Source organism: Selaginella moellendorffii, unplaced genomic scaffold (genome assembly GCF_000143415.4).
Source record: "Selaginella moellendorffii unplaced genomic scaffold, v1.0 SELMOscaffold_18, whole genome shotgun sequence".
NCBI classification, from domain to species: Eukaryota; Viridiplantae; Streptophyta; class Lycopodiopsida; order Selaginellales; family Selaginellaceae; genus Selaginella; species Selaginella moellendorffii.
In genome coordinates, this window is record NW_003314279.1 from 2,290,120 (window position 1) to 2,307,466 (window position 17,347).

The following is a 17,347-nucleotide window of genomic DNA, read 5'->3' on the forward strand; positions in this document are numbered from 1 at the left end:
GTTTTATGCTCATTGTGTGGTGTAAGGTATGTCTTTCCCTTTTTATTTTATAAAAGCCTCTTTTAATTGTTTTGGTTTTTAGCCTTTGGTGAAGGTCAAGCAGGATGCTTACGAACTTGCATATCCAGAGAAGAGTCGGGAAGAGCTCTCAGCTGAGTTTGTATAAATTGAGCACAAAATTCAGCATGCAAAGTCCTCAAAGTTGAAGAAACTAGTATGCATTGTAGACAATCGCAGGCCGAAGGAGTGGCTAGAGACTATAGCCGAAATTTCTTCTCATGAATGTAAGTTTTTTATCACACTTCATTTTTCTTAATTATGCATATGTTACTTTTGCAGTGAACAAAACTCCAGATGACATGATTTACAATATCGCAAAATCAAAGCTTCCATATAAGCAACAAATAGAGACTCTAGAGTTCCTCAATGTCTGCTTGATGAACAGAGAAAAAGGACTGCTAGAACTATTTGAGAACATGATGAGAAGGGCTGTCTACGTCACGCAAACTATAAGTGAAGGGGAGAAGTTCTTGGCAGCACACATTGGTGACGATCCAGATGGCACATTCATGTCTTTCGACACCTACATTAACACGTCATTGGAAGAGATCGAAGAGGAGTGGCTGCCAGAGAAGTCTACAAGCACAACAACTTATGATTGCCAACATGGTCAACCTTATTTCATGCGACGTGCAGCTTATAGGTATAATATGATTTCTAAGACTGTTTTTTAATATATATATTGTTTACAAGTGTCTTCAATATAGAGGCATGCCATTTGAGGCATCAGTTTGCACTCGACTTGTTGCAAAGGGTGTAAGGGATGGAGGAATGTACCCAACAATGTTTGCGAGAGTTCCGAAGGCACGGAAGATAGAATGCCCTTGGGAGTTGGAGCTCCTAGGGAAGGAGACCTCTACACTAGATCGCGAGGAAATTATCAATGCTAGCAACGATGGCAATGCAAGTGACGATGGAGACGAGGATGAGGAAGCTCTAGATCAAGTTCATGTTCCACCACCAAACAGTCAGGAACAGGCTCCAATTCAACCATCAAACAACCAAGATCCAGATCAGGTTCTACTAGTAAATAACGATGATCAAGTGGTTCACAAAATATCACGTCGACCTCGAGGTAAGCAAAAGTGAATTTACAAACTAAAGGTGATAATACATGTTTTTTGCAACAATGACTGTTGGTAGTAATTTCATTCCAGCTCGACGAGATGCTCGTGAAGAGGAGTTGGAGGAACTCTCATCGACAACACGCCATATGACGGTATCATACTATTTATTACTTTTTTCATTCACTTAGCTCTTTTATAGGTCCGTCCTGTATCCCCAATAACACAACGAGGTATTGTGGGTATCTTCATTGGCTCTTACAGTAGATTATTGACATCTTTCACGGAAGACGACATCAACATGGATATACGCCGCCAGTTCAACCGTTGGTGCCGAAAGATACAAAAGCCCGTGCTCCCAGTTGCGGACTTCATTCTCTTCGACTTTCCAGATGGTCTTTCAGATATCGATGGGAAAGTTGAGGATTGGAACTTTCTCACACCTGACCACTTGCGCGATGCATTCCTATTGTCCGAAGCACTTATGCTCGAAGCTGGCCATATCGTCTTCATCCTACCGAACGACCCCAACTGGATGTATGAGCTTATGACGTGCACAGCAGAAGTTCATTTCAAGTCATTCTCTTCCGGATGCATCATGGATCCTATTGGCGTTGATACGAGGGGCGTCTAAGGGAAGCCTGAAAATGTGAGTATGTATTTTATATTTTTATCTAATTTCTAAACATTTTTATTTTCCAGGTTATGATGTGGACCTATCATGCCTTCTGCAGAAATACACATGATGGGTTTCATGATAGCGAACGTGCAGCACGTGCTTTGCTTGGGTATGACAATTCCACTAACATCATACCCAACCTTGTGGATGAGTAGATCTGCAATACGTTTCCAGGGTACCGATTCCGAACTCCATCGGCAATGCAAGTCTTGCTTGAGCTCTATTGCCCACCAGATGGTGTTGTGATTGATTGCACAGCAGGTAGCGGTTCTATGGTGGAGGCAGCACGTGACTCTGGTAGGTTGGTGTTTGCTATTGAAGAACATCATTTCTTCAAACGCTGGCTCAGAAGATTTCGTGAGTTGCCTTCAACCTCAAGGAGGTAAATTATGTTTATTAAAATTTCAATATATATTTCATTCTATTTTATAGATCATAGTCACCTGGAGTTTCTAAAATTGGAGGCTTTGGAAGTCTCCCTGACTATGCAGAAGCCATGGCTCAACATATGCAAGATGAATCTTCCCCACAATACCAATATAGGAGGAAGTATAAAAGAAATCATTATGTTGATGATGAAGCAGAAGAAAGTTAATTGCATCCTTACATAAAATAGAAAGCTTGTTATATGTTAGATGTCAGTGAAAGTGTCAGATGTCAGTAAAATTGTCAGATGTTAGTGTCAGTGTCAGATACCATAATTATAGATTATCATTCTCACCTGTCACCATCACTTTATAGTGCTTGTGTGTTGCCATCTCCTCCTTCAACATTTTGTAAACAATTGTATGTGATATGATAGCACCTTCTAGAACAAGGTATGTTACCTACAACTAATATCATTTTATTATATTTTTTCTTTTAATAGTGACAATACTATAGTATAGTAAAGTAATTCTAGATCTTACATTCCACTATAGGGTGGCCTAAAAACCCCATATTTTGCACTAGCCAATGCAGTGTTTCCTAAGGGGATGTTGTTCCTCACCATGAAGCGATAGTGGGTATGTGTCTATAACTCATTCTTGAATTTATTGTACATCCACACGTGCACATTTTCCAGACCTGCCGTTGGGCAATTCTTACAGTGCTCAAGAAAAGTTTGTAAACCCATAGAGCCATTTGTCTTGTCCAAGAAAAAGTAGCATATTGGACACCAAATATAATAGCCTTCTGTGCTTTCAAGTAGTCCCACCATGTCAGGAGCAAGATCTTGCAAAAACATGTGGCATTGCTCTTGAAGCGCTGGAGGCAATCCCTCTCTAGTAGCAAGATCCGGAATTTCACATATAGGGAGCTCTAATTTAGCTTCACTAGAGCCCTCAGCAGAAAAAGGATTGTTATGTGGAGGTGAAGGTGGAATGTTGGTAGAACTTGGGGATGGAGGTGGAGATTGATATGAAATGCTGGGGGCCAAGTACGATTAGCAATAGGTCTCCTTTGAGCCATTTCAATATAAACTTCTAAGGAGCTCAAGGAGAACAAAAAACCTACAATGACTATAACTTTTCTAGATAGTTTATATACTAAGTTTTAGTCTTGGGAATGAGGTTTATTTATTATGACACTGACAATACTCAGATTCTTGGGAATGAGGTTTATTTATTATGACACTGAAAATACTCAGATTCTTTAAATGTCAGTCTTGGAACTGGGGCTTCATAATCATAGCTTTCTTGTAAACATAAGAGCTTCTAGAATTTTAAATTATTGTGTATATACATGCTCTATCATTATGATGAATCCTACTTTGCTACACATATATTGTTTTCTACACATGCCAAATGTCTAGGGAAATAAATTGCAAGGAAATATAGACTACATTATAGTGGTAGAGCACGCTGGCACACTACCATTCTCTCATGTGAGATTGCCTTTTAGTCTTGGAAATGTAGATAAAGTTGATTCTTTGATGTGATATTACTTTTGAGTCTTTCGAAAGATTTTGATTTCTTTTATCATTATTTACAAACAATTCCCAAAAACTTTTAATGAGGATTCACTACAAAATATACCTTGGTCTTATCATATGAGAGGATTGCGATATAGGCAAGCAATAGAGTTTTTAATATGAATTAATATATAAATTACAAATGTCATGGAAAGTTTTATGGAGTAGATTTCTTGGTGCTTTCCGCTGTGCTGTTCATTTCTTCATTTCTCTTGCTCTGGACTGTTGTTTCAGAAGTAACAGGAGCATTTTTATCAATCGTGATAGTGGTCTCCACATTCCCAAATGGGTAATAAAGACCAAGAGTGTAATATGGAGATTGTGGTAGTGAAACAAAATTAACATTCTCACATTCCTTTGCACTACAACTCTTACTCACAGATCTTGTATTTTCCTTGCTTCCCATCTTCTCAAGAACCCTAAAAAATCTTTTGAATGAAGGAATAGTATCTACAGCTGTAAAAGTATTCAAAATATTAAGTAGTCAAATCAAATATGACAGCTGTAACAGTTGTCATAATAAAATAATATAGTTTTATAAAAGATAGGTTCTCATGAACTTTGTCCTTTTTAAACAATTCAATCTTATAGAAACTTTTAACTTAGATATTTACGTATTTTTAATATTTTAAAGTTTGCTAGAACCTTCATTTGTTCAATTTAGATCTCCTTTGTAATATTTCTTATTGACTATGTTGACTTGAGTTGACTTGTGTTGAATTGAGCTCAACTTATGAGCTCAACTCAACTTTGGACCATCCCCGGCATGAGGAACTCATTCCTGTCCGAAAGTAAGAATTGTTGGTGATGCTTCTATGACTGACATTCCATCTCCATATTGCCATAGTTGACAAGATCTTGGGCCCTAAAAATCAGTATGTAACTATTGCAAAGATGTTGCTATAGTCATTATTGGGACACTAAAACACTCTAAAACACCAAGGAGTGGTGTTTGGAATTATGAGGGCATTAGATAAGGCCCAAGGGATTAAGTCCCTAGTAAATAATTGATAAGAGGTGCTATCTAATGTCCAAAGTTGTAGAGATGGGAGAAATCCATCCATCTGAATTGGACAAAGCTAAAAAAGGATTTTGGCATGGCTAGCAATGGGCATAAAGAGGCCTATGCATAACAATGTTAATCCTAGTGTGTGGGATTACACGGTAAACATATCCAACTTGAAGAACCACTCTCTAAGTTATTAAATAGGTTCATCCTTAAGAATACTTGTTAAGGCATGGTAAAAAGTATAAAACTATTCTCCTAGATGAGAGGAGAATAACTAAAGGGAAGGCATAAGGCATAAAAGCAAATAGTAAAGGGATAAAACCAAACGATAGGAATCAAAGGGTATAACCAAGGGTGATTATGTAAGTTAAGAATGGAGACTTAAGTGGGTGTTCAAACATATTACTATTAGCAACTATGATGCTATAGAGAGTCTAAAGTATGGAATTATCCATGTTAGACTATATGCTAATTAGAAAGCTTGCAAAAGGAGAGGCTTTAGCAAGCTAAGGACAAAATCCCTTCAAGGTTCCTAAAGACAATTCTAAGTAGGTTAATATCTAGAAAGACAAGTGTAAATGATTCAAAGGAATGCACAAAATTAGAGTGGCACAACAAAAACATGGTCTTAAAACTTGCCATAAAGCAAAGTTATTAAAGTTGGGGAAGTAGTCCCTAAGTGTTCAAAGAGATGGCTTTGAATGAAAGTCAATGGTTAAAGACTTTCACACTTATGTATGAAACCATGTTACACTAATCGAGTGACTTACTAAGTGAGATTGGCAAGTCAAGGGAACAAAGACTCTAGTTAAAGATGTTAATTTCAAAAAGAGATTGCCTATGGGGCCAAGCATGGAGGAGTCCATGCATGATTACAGGCTTGTCAAGTGAAAGGACTCGATAGTTCAAAGGAATTAAATTCCTAAGTTGTGATTTGTAGCACACTTTAAGTATAAGTTAGTGGCAGGACAATAGGAAATTGACTTGGAGAAGTCAAAATTAAAAATTCCAAAATGTGATGATTATGTTAGTAGAGGCTGAGGTTACTCCTGAATGAATAGTCAAATTGAAATAGAGAAAGTGTCTCTAACAAGTTTAACATAAACTAAACAAAGAAATGGGGAAGGACCACCATAAGTGGCCTAATGAGTTTTTAAGTTGAAGAGACTATACTCCTTAAAGGATAGGAAAGGAATGGTGAGCCTTCGGTATCAAACTATTAACAAATATTGGCTTGGTGCTAAGGATGAAAAGGGTAATACATGCTAGTGTTACTTTATAAAATGGTTTATTGTTTGATGAGGACATCAAACTTCATCTATGAGTGGTGGAGTTGTGGCTTAAATACATATGCGATGATTGGGTAGGGGAGTTTAATGAAATAAAGATGAAGATGATGAATATGTGGGAAGGCCACAATATATTATTTTTATGTGGTTCCCCAGTTCACAACTAAGTGAAAATTATGCCTTTTTATACATATCAATGATAATGTGCTTATAGCTAATCGAACACTTTTGGAGGGAAGTGTGGTGCATGGCAATGGTTTTTTTGTTTCATTTTTATGAGCACAGATTTGTGATGTATTAATTGTGATCATTATCTCTCTTTTCATTTCTCACAATTATAATTCACTTTTCATGGCTGTGGCTCATTTCTCATGGCTATAGGTTATTTTTTGCTGTTGTAGCTCATTTCTTGCAGCTTGGAAGTGTAGCACGCTCTAATATATGCACTGTGCTTAAATGAATCAATCTTGCCTCTCATTTCTCATAGTTTATTTGCAATATGATGCCCTAAATGGCAAGTGTAATTGATTGGAGTGCGGAAGTAAAACATTCGTTTGGGTGCTTGGGGTATTAAACATGATGGTTTTTAGCGTTGTAGTGATTTGTTACACTACAAATTAATAGTATAAACCTTTTATTATTGGGTTTTTGTTTCTTGGCCTAAGTTTAGTGGTTGCTACAGTGATTATGTTGTAGTGCATTGCAATGCAATGGTTACACGTAAGTAAGTAACTAATTTATACCTATTCCTCTTCAATGTATATGTGTTTTTTAATCTAGATTCTTCTTTCCATAGCCAATGAGTTGATAGTTTTACACCTATATTAATGACAAGCACTTAGGTATATAACTATAGTATGGCATTGTTGAGTCCAAACATTCATATCACTTTGTTAGTGTGGACATACTTCCAAGCGAGTCCCCTATTAGTATATTTTGAATTTTGAAATGCATGTAAAGTTATTCAGCTCTTTTTTTTTGTAGAATATCAAGAATTAAGGCATTATTATGCTAATTGAGGATAGTTGCATGTGGGGATACTAGTATATTTATATCATTTATATACCTCCACATATTTATGCTTATATGTGTTTTTTTTTTTCTTTCCAAGAGAAAGATTCATGCTTTATTGGACTAGACACAGTTTAGTGGCAATAGTTGCTAAGACACATATTTGAGATTAGAGTCCTTTTATCTCCCGGCATAACAAACATGCATGTGTGGGTTTTCCATACAACCCTCCTCTATTGCAAGTCACAGAGTTAGCAACACAAGTGGAGGATAATATTGTGAAGGAAAGTAAAGAAGGAGTGGTAGAAGAGCATTTCACTGTTATGGAGATTGTAGAAGAAGAAATGCTAGATTTTGAGAATGTAAAGGAAGCAACTCTACAAGTGCAAGATCACATATGACAAAGTTGATGTTGCTATGAAGGTGTGATAAGCATTTATAACATATGATCTTAATAGATATCCTTTACTTCTTTTTAGTTATTTTTTCTTTGTAGGGTTGGTGCCACACACCTTGTAACACAATTTTACATTGCATAGCATGAGGTGGTAAATGAACATAAGCTAATGGTTGAAGGCAAAGTCAACAAACGTGAGATGGCAAAAGACCTTCCTTATAATGTTATGAAGGAGGAGCCTTCACACCATTTAGAGTTTAGATGCCAAAAATGCAATAAATCATGCAACATAAACACATCACAAACATCATACAATCTTGATCCAGAGTGATTTCTTGTAATGGTTGTGATTTTTTTGCATGGAGGGACACTCTTGATAAATGAATATCTTCTTCATGTTTTTTTTATATATACATATATATAAGACTATAATATTATATCTATATACTTTTGCCCTTCCAAGGTATTTGCAATTACATGTGTAAATGCATATATAAGCTTCTATACATATGATCTATAGTGCTTATACACAATTAATACCAATACTATATAATAAGAAGCTTTAATTTGGTAAAAATTCTCTATTATTTTGAGGCAAAACAAATTTTATGGCATTTTGCCCTTTGACTAATCTGGAATTAAAGTATGGTTTATATGATTTTAGGTTTCTTTAAATTAATTTTAAAAACATTAGCTACCATAAATTATTGCTTCCAATTTTAAAATTTTGTGGCAACATTTGGTATACAATATATTTAATTAGTTGTATTAAATTTGTAGCAATTTTATACTCTTACAACATATTCCTTGATTTAGAATTTATATATCTTCCCTTCAAATGTGCAAAGAGGAGGAAGGATGAGAATACCTCCTCTTACATAACAAGTTATTCAATATTTATTTATGGAACTCTTAAATAAAATTGCAAATAATAACAATTTACAAGTAAATTTTTGTGCAAATATATAGATGTTTTATTGTTTTTTTACTTGGGAGGATTCATCTTTCTTAGATGGATCCATTAGTTTACCCATACAAGCTTGCCATATGGATGGATCATTGATTGAGCCCTTCAATCAATTAATGGTTAGTTGTAGTCAATCAATTGATCAATAGGCCCATTGATCAATCACGACCCATCAATTGATTAATTATATAGTAATGGTAAATGTGGCAAGCAAAAGGAGTTATGATGGATCCATACCTAACCACAACTATTTACCATTGGCTATAGGTTATCCATTGTTACTCACAACCTATAGCCGATTATGGATTTCAGATTTTGTGCATATATGATGCTGATGTGTGCTTAAATTTCCTTTTTTTTTTAGAGTGTAATATACTTATTGAAAGTGATAGGCAGTGGTCTTATTTTTTTTTCTCTATTGTTTAGTTAAGAGTGCAACAAATAAAAAATGCATATTTTATTTGTTATTCTTTGCTAGTATGTAACATTCTTGTGTTTGCACTTTATGGAGTCATTTATGCAATAGACTATTTTTCTATGTTTACTAATGTGCAAAAATTGTATTAAATTTTAAGAATTGCTCCAAAGTGCTTGATAAAAACAATCCCTTCATGACATAGTTCAAAATGACATATTCATGACTCCTTTCATCTATGCTTTGCTATGGCCTCCATGCATGCCATAATATAGCAATGAGCAGGCTTAGTGCTAATAAAGACTACCAAACATACGTGTGGTGGGACATGTGCATGATCCACTAGCAAAAGTTACACTGCCCTTGTGTTTGATTGGGTTCCTAGTGTAGGCATGTAGGGGAACTATTATATTTCTTTGTTGCAAGATATAGTGGTGGAAGTGTTAGTTGATGCAAAGTTTGAAGGAAAGGTTAAGGATGATGGTACAGATTAGCATATCATCATGATATGGTGATGGAGTGTCATCTTTGCATTATTGGGTTATGGGTGGAATGTATTCAAGATTCTATTGACATCAATGAAGTTGGCCATACAATGTTCCGAAGAAAGCATTAGCAGTTTGTGGGGGGGGGGGGAATTAACATATGTGTAGGCAAGCTATTGCTATCTACCTATACAAACCCATGACATAGACGATAGAACTAGAAATCTTACAATACAAGTTAGAGTGGTTGGTGGGGGGGATGCTAAGCTCCCCATACCAGTTCTTCTAGTGACCCCACAACAAAACCTACACTTTAGTCATGGCTATTTACCTGTAAAGCCTTGCATAATTTCAATTTGCAATCCTCTAAGCCAAGAGGTAGTCATTCTATTTGATGACCATTAAGACCTGGTGGTTCTAGAGGTGCACGAACCGGGTTAGTTCTAAACTTGCACCAACTAGGGCAACCATAGAATTGCCCTAATTCCTAACCCATACTTTCAACGAAGTCCTTGTGGAGATGGATGTAGTTGCTAATGCAATATCAAATGTAAATATAGACATTGTAACCATAGAAGAGGCAGTTTCAATGGAGGATGAAGAGAGTGTGGTGGCATTGGATGAAAGGATAGGGCACAAATCAGGTATATGATAGACTTCCTTTGTCTATGTGAAAACAATAACATTGATTTTTTGCGGCTAATCAATAACACACAGATATACTTTGTAGGGTTACAACTTTGTGATGCCAAGCATGCATGTACGTAAACTTGATAGCACATGCTAGGGGCCTTAGTGGCTATTGAGATTGCACATAAATACATTATGCACGGTTATGCCACCATTACCTTCTGCTATGATTGGGGTAGATTAAAGCAACCTTTTTGGGGCTAGATGCCATAGTGGGGAAATGTGTATATCTTGTGTTATAGGTTTGGACACTACCCAACACAGACATTTGAGAGGGTATCCTTTTGTCCTTGGACGCAAAAGTTGAGGAATTTATAGAGTTACCAATTTGCATAACAATTGAGTAGCAAATCTCCCACAGGAGTTTGGCAATGGACTTTGATATTTTTCACAACTATCTAGTGTGGCACAAAAGTGGGTGAAGAAGATATTTCCATCGTGATAAAAAGTGCATTCAACGCCATAGGAATTGCTCAAAGTAATAGAGCATGAATAGAAAGCTTAATGAGCCCACTACCATAATGAGGCCATGTGGGCTTTTTAACCACTCCTGAATGCAATGCATAGCTCCAGATACCCCCAAACTCCTTAAGACTTGCCAAGTGAGCATGCAATACATAGTTTTTCAGATTTGCTAGGTGAGCATGTAATATATATTTTTTTTTTCAGATTTAGAGTGTTGCAAGTGTGTATAAATTTGTCTTAGTATACAGGCTTTGCATCTATGTTTAGAGGAACAAAATGGCTTTCCCCTCTTTACTTTGTGTATGGCTGGTTTGTTGGTAGTCAGATGGTGTTAGATGACAATATGCAAGACTTTGGAGGGTCAACAAAACAAGCTATGAAAGCTACTTAGGGCTAAGTACGACTTGTTTTGCATTCATACTTCAACAAGTATGAGGGAGGGTGAAGTTAGCACACATATGCTCTTGGGGCCAATTTTTGGTCAGCTCATACAGCCACTCAATCATCAATCCACACACGAAAGGCATCTGCACATATATAAAAATTTCATATAGGTGTATATGGTTGGGATCATGATGTTTCATATCCTAGTAGCAAAGATGCAATCAGATTGCTTATATAGTTGCTTTGCTCTATGTGGTTTGCAATGGTATAGATGCATTTCATTTTAGCACGCAATAGTGGGTGGTGTTTTAGGACCTTCACCTTTATATGCCATGCATATGGGAGCCACTCAACACTATATGAAGTGTGGTGGAAGGTGCCACAGATGACTAACAAATTTTGCTTAGTAACAGAAGGCAAAACAAAGGTCTATAAGAATATACAAAGATTTTGGGGTGGTGGAGTTTGGTACTATGTACTAAGAGACTCTTGAGTTTGCCATCAAGAGTATTGTGCATTGCATTTTCTTTGTCAAGACAACAGTAATGACTAGTGCTCTGCAAATAGGCTTTCAACACTACACAATATCCACCATATAGCACTAAACATTAACTTTAAGAAGATCATGGCCAATATATTTACCTCAGCTTACAACAAGTTATATTCACTTACTCAAACTTGTTGGATGTATATCTACCAAATTTATTACAAACATTTGGTGGCAAAGACAACATTATATATTTACACATATGCTTGGCAGAGATGGCAATCGAAAAGTGATTGTATGTAAAATATTTTTGCAAGCAACTCAAAACAAAAAAATTATCCACATATGTGTAAATATATAATGCTCCAACATGAAATCATATATTTATTGCTATAGCTACAACAATATGTATATTATATCCCATCTTGAATTGTATAAGTAAAAACTTGTATGTTTAATCTTTTGTTTTTATTTAGAATGTATTAAATTTCCCTTCTCTCATACGACTTCAATTAGGGGTGAATATTCATCTAATGTTTTTTATTGTCATAATATGTGTTATAAGGAAAGAGGATACATGTAAGAATGATATTGATAAAGATATATTTGAGATTAAAAAAATGACACCAAGACAAGCATAATCAGAACTCATTCTTGAGGATAACTAGGTAAGTTTTAAATATTGACCATAGTTGACTCATTAACTAAAGTGTGAGACCTTTACATGTTAGTATTTTTATTATATTGAAATAAAAAAACCTCTGCTAACAATCATTATTGTACAGGTATAATCCTTTCAATAATATCTTATTTTCTTTATAAAATTTAAAAATAATTTTCTGCATGTTGCATACAATAATGCTTAGTTTTTTTAATAGTAATATTATTCTTACTTATTAATCTAATTGATAAAATGGAAATTTAAAATTATAAATATATTTATAATTTGTAAAACAAGATTAATCTTATTTCATATCAACCATTAGATGTTATAATAAACTATAATATATTATATAGTGCTTATAATTTATAAACATGTTTATAAATTATAAATAAAGATTAATCTAAATGAATAAAACAGTTAGATGGTAAAATATTCTAGAATACCAAGTATATTTTAGGTATATTCACTACCACACCAGTGAGTAAACCATCTAAAATATACTTGTATTTTATTAAATACTCAATAAAAGATATCAAGGATTTAATTCATATTGATCACTTCAATAGCCAACTTCAATTCTTATTCACCAGCCAACTTTAACTCTTATTAATTTCTTTATCAGCTAACTAAAGACAAGCATTTCATGTTATAATTATCCCAAGATAACCTCCTTAAAATCAAGAATATAACCTTAATACATTAGTGAATATATTCTTGGCTATTAATTTTTTTATTTTTAATATATTTTGCAAAAATAAAATTAGAAGCATCATTATTTGACTTTTTCCTTTTAATGCCATAGTCAGATATAACTATATTAAATTTAAAACTAATAGCCAATTTGTGAGAGACTTAGCCATTCTTTAAAGCCTCTTGATCAATAAATATATCATCAACATTTCCTAATCATGTGTGAATTTATAGCTTCTCAATTTTTTTTCCTTCTCTTCTTCCAGATTATAATTGTACAAATTGCTTAAATTCTCTCAAACCTGCTATAAATTTAAATTCTCTCAAATCAATTGTATGCAAAAACTTTGGATTTTCTTCCTTCAATATGATTTTTTTGAGGTTTGATAATGGTTATAGACAATAATTCCACACAATACATACATGCATACGATATCAAATTCAAGATAAATTTAAGTTTGTAATTTGAAAAGAACTCTACACGGATTTTACTATCTATTTTTTAGGTTTGATAAAAGCCAGAAATAATAAAATGGTTTAAACCTTCAATTTTATGTTTATTAATTTATCAACTAATTGTACTTGTTTCTGATTTTTCTTTTTAATGAGAAATAAGGAGAATAAATCTTATTGTTTGATGCTTCCAGCATACAGACCTGATCACAGCTGTCTAGTGTAAATGGCATGGCAAGTAGAACTTCTTTAGCTCCACACAAATGAACACTTCTGCAAAGAAGATCAACCACACATCCATATTGTTCCCTCCTTACAGTAAGTCCATGGTCAACTATCATAGACAAAAAGACTGACCCTGCATTTACTATTCCACCTTGATGACTACAACCCAACAAAACTGATGTGAACGTCACATCATCAGCAAAGAATCCCTCCAAAAGCATCACAGCCAAGAGCTGCATACTCCAATTCATGCCCAATATGGTGTTGAAGGAAATAACATCCCAAGCAGGCATGGCATGGAAAAACGCTAAGGCCTTTACCGCATGCCCAGTTCTGGCAAATGCCAAGAGCATTGCATTCCAGGACACCATGTTTCGGTCTGGCATTTGGTGAAAGATCTTAACTGATTCCATAAACTGTAGATGGTGCGTGAATGCTGTTAACCTTGCATTCCAAGAGATTAGATCGTGATAAGGCGCACTATCAAACATCAATGTCGACAGTGACAAATGGCCGGCTTCGGCATACGCGGAAATTAGAGCATTCCAGGATACTTGATCCCTTCCCGGCATAGAATCAAAGCAAAGTTTAGCGGATTCCAAATCGCCGCGCTCGGCATAGGCAATGAGCATTGTGTTCCACGAAACAAGATCTCTCACTGGCATGGCGGCGAAAAAGGCTCTAGCCTCCACAAACTTTCCATGCTGAGCATTTGCAAGAAGCATAGCATTCCAGGCGATGATATCCCGCTGCGGCATCTGGTCGAATGCGTTTCTAGCAGCAGCGAGATCGCCATTTTGGGCGAAGGCGACAAGAAGCGCTGTCCTTGAAACGACGTCAAAATCCGGCATGGAATTAAATACTTCTCGCGCCTTTTCCAGATCTCCACTCTGGCCATACAGGCAGATCATGTTCGTCCAGGACATGATCACGCTCCGGCATTGAATCAAAAAGTTTTCTCGATTCCTCCACCATCTCGTGCTCCAAATCCCTGGCAAAATTGTAAACGAATCCACACAGCATCCCATTGAACGACACAAGATCTCGCTCAGGCATCACTTCAAACATTCCTCGCGCCTCTTCCAGACATCCGTGGATGGAGAATGCCGTGAACATCGCGTTCCAGCACACCATGTCCCTGTAGGGCATAGAATCAAATATGTAACTGGCGCCAAGCAGATGCCCAGCTTGAGAATATGCCAAGAGCATAGTCGTCCACGATGATAGATTCCTTGCAGGCATTGACTTAAAAAATCTTCTAGCGTCCATGAGATTCCCGTTTCGGGTGTGGGCCGAAAGCATTGCATTCCAGCAAATTTGATCAGCGCGAGGCATCTCGCTAAATATTTTAAGCGCTTTAGCAAGATGCCCCAATTGGGCATATGCCACAAGAATAGAGGTTTTGGCCACAATGTCTTTAAACGGCATGTATTTGTACATATCCTCGGCATCACCAAGGTAGCCACTCCGTGCGCATGACACCAACATGGCCGTCCATGATGCCGGGGACCTTTGTGGCATCTCATCAAAAACGTACTTTGCCTTTTGAATATGCCCGTTTTGGGCATATGCCGAGAGCAAAAGATCCCACGAGAAGGAATTCTTATCTTGGATTCCCTCAAAGACCAAGCAAGCATCGGAGATGCTGCCACATCTTCCGTACATTTGTATGAGGAGATTGGAGAGGAAGACCTGGGAGCCGGGAAAGTGTTTGAGACAAGGAAGAACTCGCGAGTGAGTGGACTTGGCCTGGGCGATTGTTGTGGAGGATTTGATGAGAAGAACGCACTTCTCTAGATCGAGGCAAGGCTCTCGTGCAGCTGCCGGATTCATGCTTGTTGCTGCTGGAGATACATGGTCTGCTGGCTGACCGGACAATTCACCAGCGGATCACTCATGCAATAGATTCTTTTTTTTGCAGCTCCTGAATCTGGGTGGGTGCTATGCAAGCATAACACTAACATTATACAGCAAGTACATACGAAGGCATCATGTAGTCCTTGAGAATGCCCATCTTAGCATTGCTGTTGATCATCTCATTGGCCTTGCGGAGGAGAGCCTTGCAATACAGCCCATGCATTAGCGTGATGGATTATGGAGGTGGTGTTGGAAAAGTCCTAGAAAAACTCCCAAAGCTTCTTTTTCAAAGATGGTAACCTCAAGAAAACAACAAAGACTTATCTCCATCATCGGGCGAAAGAGCTCCAAGATAATTAAGTTATGTTAGCAACTCAATTTCCTTTACCTGCACTGAATAATAAAACACCTGTGTAAAATTCTAAGCTTAAATTACAACCTTATTTTAAACAAAATATTTTAAATTTAGATAAAATAAAATTTAAAATTATTTACTTATTGGTCCTTTTCAGTCTAAATAAACATAATTTAAAAAATAAAAATATCTTTTATTTTATTTAATATTTAAGATATTAAGGTTTAGATTTTATTAGATTCATCTAAGCAAAAAAACGCAATTAGAGGTGCAAACTTTTGACATTACAATCAATCAACTATTGTTTGGAGAGGCATAGCATACCCTGAGAGGGATGATGAATCAAAAAAGAACTAACCACTATATAGTTGTGAAGGTACATAGAGGGAAATGTCAACTTTTATTAGTCCTATATTAAAACAAAGTAAATCTACTACCATATAGAGTCGAATTCTTAAAATCTAATTATTATTTCAAATTGTTTTATAAAATTTGATAGAAAAATATTTAGATTCTGTAATTAATTTTATTAATAAAAACTTAGAGTATTCTTAAATATACTTGCACATTATAGTCTAAATTTTAATCTAATAGTAATCTTATATTTTAAAGTTATACAATTATATTGGATTGTTATTAGCTAATAATTTTGACATAGAATCCTTAATATAATGAATCAATGACATATACATCTTAAAACATTTTTACCTCTTTGGGCTCTTCTTTATTATCAAGGTTACAATCTGAAGAGTAGCATTTGTTGTCAAACTTATAACATTTTATGATCAAAATAAATAATTTTCAATTACACTACTTACATGAGAAGTAAGTTCCACACTTATAGCTTATTAAATTAGTTCTTTTCGGTACTTTATAGCCCATCTTATGATCTAGCAAAATCTCTAAATGTACAAACATTAGGCTCAAAAGGAAAATACTACTTAATTGTATGTGCAATTGACATAACACAACTTATAGATATCCTTAGATAGTAGGGATAGAAGGTATAAAATATATAGTAGGGATAAAAGGTTGTTTATTTTTGTTTTTCATTTGACTTGGGTGTAAGCCCAAACTCTATACCACACTAGCTAGTGGATTACCCATATCCTCGCATTAGACCATTGATATATTGAAATAACCCTAGATTTTATTTAGCTCCGTTTACATACAGGTATTCACATTAGGATGTTATATGCTCTAGAACTATTTCAATATCACTCTATACTCTTTTTCTGTTACTCTTTAGTTATATGTTTATGAGTTGTTATGTGCTTTTATTCCTTTGCTTTTTGGCACCAATTTACTGAAGTGTTGTAGGCTAAAAAGATCCCCAAAATCAAGACCAAAATAATAAAGAGTTCATTTGATGAGATTGAGTTTGAGATCCGAGATCGAATTCAAGATTGAGTCCAAAACCAAGTCCAGGGGCTAAGTTTAAATATTAATACAGATCATAGGGTGAAAGCTCAAAGCAATCATCTCTTAAACATGTAAAGGGTTCCAAAAGTATAATAGGGATAGTGAGGTTAGGATGCAATCTTGAAGGAATTCTCCAGCAGTGCTTCCAAATCAAGTTAGGGTTGGGATTAGGGGTTAATAAGCATAGATTTAAGGAATGCTAAAGAGGCTTCTTAAGAAAGTGCTCAAAAGTAGTTCCCACTCCTGAAAAGCAAACTAATTGTAGTGCTCCTAACACTGGTAGAGTGGTGTCCCACTTGAGTATCATGAGGTTCATTAGTCTTTGCTT

General features: G+C 35.7%; 2 protein-coding genes across 2 annotated transcripts in view; both read right to left on the reverse strand.

The window, feature by feature from the left end:
- Positions 1–1,876: 1,876 nt before the first annotated feature.
- LOC112346896 (pentatricopeptide repeat-containing protein At2g35030, mitochondrial-like) lies at positions 1,877–14,236 on the reverse strand. Its single transcript, XM_024676756.1, has 3 exons — positions 13,518–14,236; positions 13,364–13,433; positions 1,877–2,023 (listed from the first exon to the last, which is right to left on the reverse strand). Exons 1-3 carry the CDS (start codon positions 14,234–14,236, stop codon positions 1,877–1,879), a joined length of 936 nt encoding a protein of 311 aa, XP_024532524.1.
- A 4-nt stretch (positions 14,237–14,240) lies between these two features.
- Positions 14,241–17,347, reverse strand: part of LOC9650392 (pentatricopeptide repeat-containing protein At1g09410, mitochondrial) — an 11,149-nt gene continuing 8,042 nt past the window's right edge. The window contains exons 4-6 of the mRNA XM_024676757.1: positions 15,355–15,444; positions 15,078–15,251; positions 14,241–14,927 (exon numbers count right to left, since the gene is read on the reverse strand). Coding sequence (XP_024532525.1) covers positions 14,241–14,927; positions 15,078–15,251; positions 15,355–15,444 — 951 coding nt within the window. The remainder of the gene's footprint in view (positions 14,928–15,077; positions 15,252–15,354; positions 15,445–17,347) is intronic.